The sequence below is a fragment of the Homarus americanus genome, unplaced genomic scaffold (assembly GCF_018991925.1).
Source record: "Homarus americanus isolate GMGI-L3 unplaced genomic scaffold, GMGI_Hamer_2.0 scaffold51216, whole genome shotgun sequence".
Taxonomy (NCBI): domain Eukaryota; kingdom Metazoa; phylum Arthropoda; class Malacostraca; order Decapoda; family Nephropidae; genus Homarus; species Homarus americanus.
In genome coordinates this window covers 359127-369867 of record NW_024721271.1, presented here as the reverse complement: position 1 = coordinate 369867, position 10741 = coordinate 359127, and the positions used below count along the sequence as shown (strand labels likewise).

General features: G+C 42.0%; 1 protein-coding gene across 1 annotated transcript; it reads left to right on the top strand.

Annotated features, from left to right (window-relative positions):
* Positions 1-1910: 1910 nt before the first annotated feature.
* On the top strand, positions 1911-9263 carry LOC121861661 (uricase-like). The gene is made up of 6 exons (XM_042359556.1): positions 1911-2013; positions 6026-6252; positions 6538-6733; positions 7329-7515; positions 7972-8095; positions 8355-9263. The coding sequence occupies exons 2-6, from the start codon at positions 6031-6033 to the stop codon at positions 8532-8534; spliced, it is 909 nt and encodes a 302-aa protein (XP_042215490.1). The 5' UTR covers positions 1911-2013; positions 6026-6030; the 3' UTR covers positions 8535-9263.
* Positions 9264-10741: the final 1478 nt, after the last annotated feature.

Sequence of the window (10741 nt, the reverse complement as noted above, 5' to 3'; positions counted from 1 at the left end):
AGATTTCAGTAAAGCATTCGATAGAGTCCCTCATGAGAGATTGATAAGGAAGGTAGAAGCACATGGAATAGGTGGATCAGTATTAAAATGGATTAGGTCATGGTTAACTGGTAGGAAACAAAGAGTCAGCATAAATGGATTAAAGTCAGACTGGGGTGCGGTCAAAAGCGGAGTTCCCAGGGATCTGTATTAGGCCCTCTGCTGTTTGTTATATTCATTAATGATCTTGATTTAGGCATAACTAGTAGGATTAGTAAATTTGCAGATGATACCAAAATGGGGAGAGTGATAAATTCAGACAGTGACTTTGAACACCTTCAAAGAGATCTAGATACCTTACATGAGTGGTCAGTAGACTGGCAAATGAATTTTAATACTGATAAATGCAAGGTACTACAGATAGGGAAGACGAATACAAACGTTAAGTATAAACTAGGTAACACGGAAATAGAAAACTCAGTTTGTGAAAAAGATCTAGGTGTATTTGTTAGCAACGACTTGAAACCTAGAAAACAATGTATTAGCGTTCGCAACAAGGCAAACAGGATTCTTGGGTTCATATCTAGGTCTGTGAGTAACAGAACTGCTGACGTTATCTTGAAACTTTACCTAGCATTAGTGAGGCCACACATGGATTATGCGGTTCAGTTCTGGTGTCCTTATTATAGAATGGACATAGATTCTTTGGAGAGAGTACAAAGAAGAATGACAAAATGATCCATAATATTAGAAACCTTCCATATGAAGAAAGACTGAAAAGCTTAGGCTTACATTCATTAGAGAGGCGTAGAGTTAGGGAGATATGATAGAGGTGTACAAGTGGGTAAGTGGGATTAACAAGGGTAAAATGGAAGATGTTCTGAAGCTCAGTAATAACGAAATAACTAGAACAAATGGCTTTTAAATTAGATAAATTCCGATTCAGAAAGGATATAGGCAAGCACTGGTTTGGTAATAGAGTTGTGGATATGTGGAATAGGCTACCGAGTGCTATAGTAGGATCGGGGACGCTAGGGAGCTTCAAGACGAAGTTGGATAGGCACATGGAAGTGCTGGGATGGGTGTGAAAGGGATCTGCCCTGTATGGGCCAGTCGGCCTCCTGCAGTATCCCACTTTCTTATGTTCTTATGTTCTTATGTTCTATGCGCCCTAGTTATATATCGGGTGTGGTTCCCACAGAGTCAAACGCCACACCATCATGAAGGTGTTGTTATACGTATTTCAGTTCTCTGTTTTGCTGTTCATTATATCGCATTCGTTAGTTGCATAGCAATGACTTTTAACATGAGTGAGTAAATGAAAAATATAGCCATAATAAATATAAAAACTACAATGAAAATGTAAAAAAAAAAAGACCGAGTCAGATGTCCCGGCAGTGTCACGTGGTGTGGAACGTGATTATAGTTTCTTTCTTTTCTGAAAACTCTCCGCGTACCGGCAGTTTCCCCCATTCTTATGTTCTTATGTTCTTAAGTTACCACTGACCGGTTTATGTACAAACTAACGTCACAGACTCCAAACGAAATTGTCTTGAGTTTGGGTTGTATTAGCTAAGGATTTTTTCGAAGTTGTATTTGATACTACTACTACTACTACTACTACTACTATTAATAATAATAGTAATAATTCTATGCTAGCGACACCTCAAAACCCACTGGAAAAGTAATAAATACACATAATCCTCAGACTGGATCGAACTGACACAATACTTCGTCCTGGCAAGAAAACAGACGAACAGATGGAGCAAGTTATGTGGGATGGAGGAAGGGGCACAGGAGGTGGGGAGGTGGATGAGGAGCGGTAAGGTAGGTGGGGAGGTATGAGACGGGTCACAGGAGGTGGGGAGGTGGGTAGGAGCGGTAAGGTAGGTGGGGAGGTATGAGACGGGTTAAGGGAGGTGGGTTTATACAAGAGGCTGGGGTGGGTATCTCCCAGTTGTCCAGCAGGAGTCATAGTCACTCTAACACCCGCTCAGCCCAACTCCGAACTCGTCAGCATCTGCACCACAACAGGTAAGACTACGCTAAAGGCTTCAGCACAGTCATCAGTAAAATGTTTGTGTAATGTGTTAGAAGAATTCAGCGGTGGCTTAATTGTCCTCCGCTGTGCAATTCTCTAAGTGACTACATACTATTTTGTTTTTTTAACTATTCGATAATACTGAAATTCAACCAAAATGATATGAGTAGTAAAGTACATGACACAAAAGTCTTCCTTGGTGGTCTAAAACACATTGAGAGATTCCTTCAAAACATAATTTTTATCATGAGATTAACGCGTTAATAAATGGATGGTCAGTACCTACCACGGGGAGTCAAGCATCTTCCCTTCCCACTTGGCAGACAACAAGCAACCGAACGGGTGAAGGGTTATTTTTTGTTTTGCTCTAGACTTCTGAGTTTCTACTTTGTGTATTACTCTTAATTTTGTAAGAGAACTTGTATTAGTACGTCTTTTAAACGTTAAATCGCAAAGAATTTATCATGTTGGTATATTTCCATTAAAAATTTCTTACATTATTTTTTTTTAAGATGCATTTCAATTTTAACAGTAATTCCACAACATCTGCCAGTTACCAAATATACAGCTGCCAAGAACATTTATCAAGCATAACCGAAATGTGTGTTTGGAGGTTTCGGACAGTGAAAGCTTGCCGACAACAAACAGTGATGGTGCATGTAATGCCTGTAAAGGTCGTGCAAACAATGAGCAGGAGTAGTGCTGCAACTATGCTACCTGTACTGACTGGTGTTGACCTTGATTCCTATATACAGCCACAACAGGGCCGCAGGTTCTTCACGGGGGGGTGAACGGCATCGATATTTGTCTGAAAACAACTCGAGTTTTATATTGGTGCATTCCTTTCTTCCACATTACACTTTCTGTAGACATATTGACTGCATTCATCTTCATCTAGCGTTAATTTGTTCTGTCGGAGGGAATTTTAGGTAGCATTTTGTACGAGCGATGTTTGTTTTCATTATATTAAGATCAATCGAGGGAACAAAAAACGAAACAGGAGTGACTAAAAAATGAATGAATTCTGAGATATGGCATTGAAATGGGGATAAATTACTTATTCGTTCGTTAGAGAAAACTCCTCCCTCTTGATACGGAGGGTTTGAGGGTGACAACTGTTGCAATGTGTTCAATTAATCAATTTGAAAGTTCTCATGTGTGTGTGTGTGTGTATGCGTTCAACGAGGTGATGCTTAGGGACCACACCCACTTTTTCCTGTATTGTAACACTTAGAGGTCACTTTTTCCCTGTAGTTTAACACTTAGGAGACATAGGCGTCCCAGACTACTCGGCATTTTACAAGCCCTTGAAACACTGACACTACCTTCTGCTATTTTATGGCCTCCGTTGTCCCTTCCTGATAAGATGCCTCACTAACACACTCTGGTGTATGTGAAAGTGGGGTCCATAAACCTGACGCTCTCACAGATCCTAAAACAATTCCCATTTAAATATTTACGAACAAATCTATGATGGCGACACAGCGGGAGGCTATGTTGACATGTTTCTTATAGCTGTCTAGTGTCAACACTGACTGTACCAACTTTAATTGCGGAATCGGGATCTAGGGTGACTTAACATCTGCAAGCGAAAGTAAATATGTGCATTGTATGACAGCGATCATAAACTCTTTGTCGGGAACTTGAGACTTAGAAAAGTTATTGGTGGATTAAACGCTTTTCGCCTGGGAATTGGCAACATCTTCCAAGCAGTCGCCGCAGTTGTACCTGTTTATTTGTGGTAGGCGTGAGGTGTCTGGAGGCCTGGACGGGGAGGGGCTCCCACCACGAAACCACCAACGAGTTGAGGCTCAACTTTACCAGATGACCAGTGCTCGAGCCACACACCACCACTCTTCATTTAATCTAATTGAACGTATTGGTCTGCAAATTCATAGTTTCCATACATCTATTAAACTATGTAAACAGTGCAAAGGAGTTAGGAGGACTGTACAAGAAGTTTGATCGTCAATCTGCCTAAATATATTTAAAGTTCCATTTATTTTAAAATCATCCCTGGGGTGAGGCTAGCGGGTGGAGGATGTTGAGGCAACAAGTATACCTAAGCTCATCAGTATGCTCGTGGCGAGGCTGCCTGCTAGTTTTCTAACCCAGGATAAATATAGACATTGTCGAACTACCCTAACTTAACCCCCCTCCCCCAGGTAGCGTTAGGGTGGTTAATATTCTATTAAAATATTATGGTGATCCCAGGTTCCTCTAAAGTTCAGTTTAAGTTATCTGTGACCTCACTGGACATTATTATATAACTCGACCAGTAGTACCAGGCGGCTGAGCGAGGCTATGGGCTAGGCCACGCATTGTTCTAATAGGTCGACTATCACTAGTGTTCCTGTTAGAGTTATTATAGATCTAACTGCCGAGGGAAGGACGCCAGTGACCTGTGTAGGATCTCTCCATTGTTCGTGATAATTTTGCCCGTGCTATTTTGAAGCCTAGCACTTTTCTTGATTCCACAGCTTGCGCTGGTAGACTGTTCCATGAACCCTCTGTGTTATGTTAAAAAATTTAAACCTGCTAGTTGGTATACAGTTGTGTTGAGGTGCCATACACATAAGGAAATATATCTCTCTTACTCTTAAATACAATTTGTCTTGTTTACGTCCTTAAAGACCTTAGCTGCTGACGTATATAATATGTACAGCACTTTAAATCATGATAGACTGACGTGGAATATTCCATCCACACATCTCAATGTACAGTAAACAGAAGGAACAGTATGTGTAAATTTTCCAACCTCGATTTTTTTAGTACCTTACCAGGCACAGTACAGGAGTAGAGTGAGCCTGTGGTGGTGTTCGTCATGGGAAAATTATCTAGAAGGCGGAGTCGTGGTTTGACCAGGCGCGCAGTGAGGGAGTGTGGCGGGACATAATGCTCTGCCCACCTTGACTGACCAATCCGGGTGCAGCAACTCCACCCTGGCTGTGGCGACAAGGCCAGGGTGTCCTAAGTTTACGTTCCAGACGACTTTGTGCCATCGGTCTTTCAGCTAATATCCAGAGTTAAGACGCGCTTGATGTTCTCCAGCCTAAATTTAAATGTTTCTTTAGTTTTTTCTTTACCTGTATATCTAGTTGTTAAATCTATACTTAGGTTACTTAGTTGCATTCTGAACGGTACTTCACGAACATGTGTAGCAATAATCAGAGGTGATAGAGCCACAGTCTCACTCCCTGAAAAAAAACACCTCGTACTATGATGCACGAATTATATACTGGATACAGCAATACAAAAACTTGTATACTGTATATCCAGCCAGTTCGGTGTAGTGTGCCAAGATCCTTGTAATTTATCTCTCGTTCTTAAATTTACCCATTTTCGTTGATTTCCCCATCATTCACTTCCCTTCCAATTATGTAAGGAAATATCACCTTCACTTAGCAAGTTCCCCTTTGTTCACTAGTGTGTTGGGTGAGACTATTTTACATAGTCCCTGGAGATGACGGGCTCTCGGCGGCCGCGCTCAGCTACTCTGCTCGTCAATCGTCTACTTAAAAATATAATCCAGAATCCAACTTCCAGGCCAGTGAGTGTTTGTGTGATTGTAACTTATCTTTTGTTTTCCAGTAAGTGTTATTTCCACTCTTTAGGATGGTGGTAGTCAATGTTCCGTCATCCTCAGTCATGAAGGTAGTCTTTTTTGTTTGTTGATGTTATGTAAGTAGGTAAGAGGCGGGGGATAGGGAGTACCCACGAAGGAGAGTTTTCTCCTGTGAGAAGGTAACAATGATATATTAAAAAGATGACAGGAAGATAAACACTAACTGACCTGATGAAACGGAATAGCTCATATAACCCTACAGTTTGGGATTAACGCTTTGTTGGAATAAAATGTCTCCAAGAAATACTTATCGTATCAGAGTAAGAGAAGTTTTTCACCACATACACACACACACACATGCAAATTACGCACTTTATACCATTTTATACCTTCAACAAAGACAACCGAACTTTATACTATTATTCTGAACTTTCTTGCAGATAATATGAATAAGAATTTTAAGTGGGTTGAGCGAGGGTACGGCAAGAACAGCATAAAACTGCTGCATGTACGTCGTGACAGCGCCGTGCACTCCATCAAGGAGTTCGTGGTCAGTACCCAGCTCACCTTGGCCTCTGACAAGGACTACATTCACGGCGATAATGCCGATGTGGTGGCCACCGACTCCCAGAAGAACACCGTCTATATCCTGGCCAAGAAGCACGGGGTAGGTGGCGCAGCAACAGGTATTGTAGTCTTCTGCTAGTTCTCTTCATCAGCCCGTCCTTCCACCATTAATTAAGGTCTAAGGAGGATACAGTTGTTGTCCATGTATCTATTCGTCCGTCTACTCTTGAGACTTTGCACCAGCAATTAACACCCCTATAATGATACAGGAGGCATCATGTTCTCTGCCTAGACCAGTCAGCTCATCAAACGTAAACAATTAGAGGAATGTCGTCATGTTAACTGTCAACCAATCATCTGCTGACCCTGCTCCACTCTCCCGCAGGTAACGTCCCCGGAAGACTTCGCGCTGCTGCTGTGCTCCCACTTCCTTGCTAAGTACCCTCACGTGCAAGAGGTGGTCATTACCGTGGATGCTTATCCGTGGCGCCGTCAGGTGGTGGAAGGCCGCGCCCACAACCACTCCTTCATCTACTCCCCTGAGTGTCTGCACACTTGCAAAGTAGACCAGAAGCGTGGAGGTAAGTTGGCGAGCAGGCAAGCAGGTCATTATTACAGGAGGGGGAAGGTTATGATTTGTTGTTTTAGTCAAGTCATGTCCTACAATAAGGAGTCAGAGGTCAAGCATTGGCTCCAGAGAGACTGAAGTGACGTGCCAGGTCAGGGGAGGTGCAGTGAGAGTACACCTGAGTCTCATTCATCACCACTATCATCGTCATCTTCATCACAGTTGGTCTGTTTTGATCTTATTACAACCTAGAACATCTCTCTTTACTGTACCAAACCTTCCCTCTTTCTTACCATTTTTATTCTCTCACCTCCACCCTCCCCCCCCTTCCCCGTCACCTCTGAACACACACACACACACACACACACACACACACACACACGGCCACTTCTCCTTGTGGCAATATCCGTGAACCCGAGTGTGGCAAAGAGAAAGCATCATCGTTGGTTTGTTATCTGCTATTTGTCTGATGAGTCTTGTAATCATCATCTCCTTTCGACTCTTTCTCCTGTCCTTCCCTCCTTCTCTTTTACCTCTCCTCCTCCTCCTCCTCCTCTCACTTCCTTCTCTACGATCCCTCACCACTGCACTTGTCTTCCCGACCTTAGAGGAGCCGCTGGTCACCACGGGATTGGAAGGGATGCGGGTACTCAAGACGACCCAGTCCGCCTTCGTCAACTTCGTTAGCGATGAATTCCGCACCTTGCCTGACATGAAGGACCGCATCTTCTCGACCATCGTGTCATCCTCTTGGCAATATAACAAACACAAGGGCGTCGACTTCGGCAAGATCTGGTAAGGGGGAAGGAGTGGGAGGTTGGAATTGAAGGAAGGAAGGAAGGAAGGGTGGATGGATGGATCGAGTATATGTGTGTGTGTGAACAGTAGAGAGAGAGATAGAGTTGGGAGGATGTAAGGTAGAACATGAGATACGAAAAGCAAAAGAATAAAAACAAACAAATGATATTAAGATCATTAGTGGAACAAAGACTACAGTGTGTGTGTGTGTGTGTGTGTGCTATCCAGTCTCAGGTCAAGATGTACGTGTCTGTAGTCTGGCTCAGTACACGTCAAGATGGACTATGTGGGGGGGAGGAGGTTGTGTAGTAATCTTCTCTGTTGTCACCAATTAACATGTATAGATTTAAGAGTTTATACATTGATCCACTGATTAAACGAGTTCTGGATAGTTTGCTTTACAACTGTGTCCCCTCTGGCCCTCAGTATAACACAACACCTGTCTCCCCACAGGGTGACGATACTGAAGATAATCAACGATAAGTTTTCTGGACCGCCTGATACCGGCATCTTCTCCCCCTCCGTCCAGAACACTGTTCACCTCATCCAGCAGGCCGCGCTAACAGACGTTCCGGAGGTCAGTATGGACGATCCCAGACTATTCAGGGTCAAGTACATATACAGTAGCTGAATGACCTAATGATGAGACACCTTCGATTATTCCACTTAAAATAACCAAACCTTACGTTAACCTAATCTAACCTACAGTAACTTAACTCTTCCAGGCAGCTTAAGGTTGGTTTTATAGTTTCGTCCAGCAAGTGACAAATACATATATTTCTCTCTCAATTGTACTATTTATCCCTCACATTCTAAATACTGGTGTTGTACGACAGATATCCCAGATCAAGGTGACGATGCCCAACAAGCATTACTACACCGTCGACTTGAGCAAGTTCAAGGAGGTGGGTAGCAAGGACAACAATGAGGTGTTCCTCCCCGTGGACACACCTTCTGGCAACATCATGGCGGTGCTCTCCAGGGAGGACCCGTGTCAGGTTAAGTCCAAGCTGTAGACGGTAACAAGGTATAGCATTATAGTAGAAAATATGTGTAGGTAAAGTGACGACAAGTTTCGGCCTTAGTTGTAACTGAAGTTGCAGCGGAGTTATTGGCGAAAGAAAATCAAGTACCAGTTGTGGACAGTGAAGAAAGATTCTATTTGAAATTATAGATTAGTTGTAAATAGCAAAGAGAGACGTTAGAAAATCCAGCCAAGTTTGTAGGGAAGGTGCACACAAGAGATAAGACTGCGATATGATGTAGACTTCGAAATACCTAATTCATCCTACCTCAAAGTCAAGTAACGACTGTCTTGACTGTGGGTAACAGGAAGAGTCATGGTGGAGTAAGAGACAAACAGACACACTTGACAGCAACAAGTGAATGTTAGCGGAGACTGAGAACTGTAGTTGAGACTATATCTAAGATTGGAATCAACAGTACTGTAGTGTACAAAGTGTGTGACGGTGCAGTTGAACGGAAATGTCTCTTACCCGTTAAAAGAAAACCAGGATATCCATATCTGTAAACGGAAATCTAGTCATCGCAGAGAACAACGGGGATTCTTATACAGTTGAACGGGAATGTTGTTTACCCGTTATTAGAATCGTAAACAGTAAAATATCTGTGGGTCATAAAGGTTACATTAATTTAGGAATTATCAATTTCTTTGGAATAACACATTTTATCGACTACCAGAGACTATTTAGACTTATATATTAACGTAATAAATCTTTAACATACGTATCGTTTTCCTGTCCTCATCCCACTGTTCTCGTCCCTCCTAGTTCGTGTTGAATTGGGAGGCACAATTATGATGTGGTATATCTCGACTTTAGCAAAGCCTTCGACAGAGTCCCCCACGAAAGACTAATAAGAAAAATGGAGGCTCATGGCATTAAAGGAGATATTCTAAAATGGATTAGGGCGTACAGGACAGGAAACAGCGAGTGAGCATGAACGGCACAAATCCGATTGGAGCAACGTCACTAGTGGAGTTCCCCAAGGCTCAGTATTCGGACCATTATTATTTATTATATACATAAACGACATAGATGTCGGCGTAGACAGCAACACAAGTAAATTTGCTGATGACACTAAAATAGGGCGTGTATTTAAATCTGACGAGGACTCCGCAAAACTACAGGCAGATCTAAACAAATTTTTCGAATGGTCTGAAAAATGGCAGATGAAATTTAATGTGGACAAATGTAAAGTATTCAGCATAGGAGATGTAAACAGGGAAACCAGATACCAGATGAACAACGATGTTATTGAGAAATCCGACTGCGAGAAAGATTTAGGAGTAATGATAAGTAGGAATCTTAAGCCAAGTAAACAATGTGGATTTGCTCGAAACAAGGCTAATAAAGTACTTCGGTTCAGACAAAGGAGTGTTAGTTACAAGACTAGCGAGGTCATCCTAAAACTGTATCTTGCGCTTGTGAGACCTCACTTGGATTACGCGGTTCAATTCTGGTCACCGTACTACAGAATGGATATAGAATCCCTAGAAAGAATTCAGAGGAAAATGACAAGACTAATCCTGGGCATTAAGAACCTTGAGTACAGACAGGTTAGAGCATCTTAATTTGCACTCCTTCGAGAGACAGAGTGAGGGGCGATATAATAGAGGTGTATAAATGGAAGTCAGGGCTAAACAAAGGGCATTGCAAAGGTACTCAAACTATTTAACCAGGAGCGAACTCGTAACAATGGTTTTGAATTAGACAAATTTAGATTAAGACGCGAGATAAGTAAACATTGGTTTGGAAATAGAGTAATGGACGAGTGGAACGAGTTACCAAATATCATCATTAACTCGAATACGCTGGATAGCTTCAAGTATACAGTAGGTTGGATGGATATATGAGCAATAGGGTTTGGGTGTAAATGGGACTGCCCAGTATGGGCCAATAGGCCCTCTGCAGTTTCCTCCATTCATATATATACACTGTACGGACCAGGGACCAATACATCACAATTATTTTCTATTTACAATCAATTATATATTCTGTATATTCTATAACCTATTTCTACATGACTGACATCTGTAATTGGTTAGTTTATTATTTCTGTAATTATTCTAAAATAAAAATAGAAATTACAAAACTTGTTATTGCAATTGTCACGCTAAAAGATGGAAGACTTATCGTTTTACTGTTATGGTTTCTTTATAACTTCAACTTTCAAACTATACACCTGAGTGCTAACCCTTCAA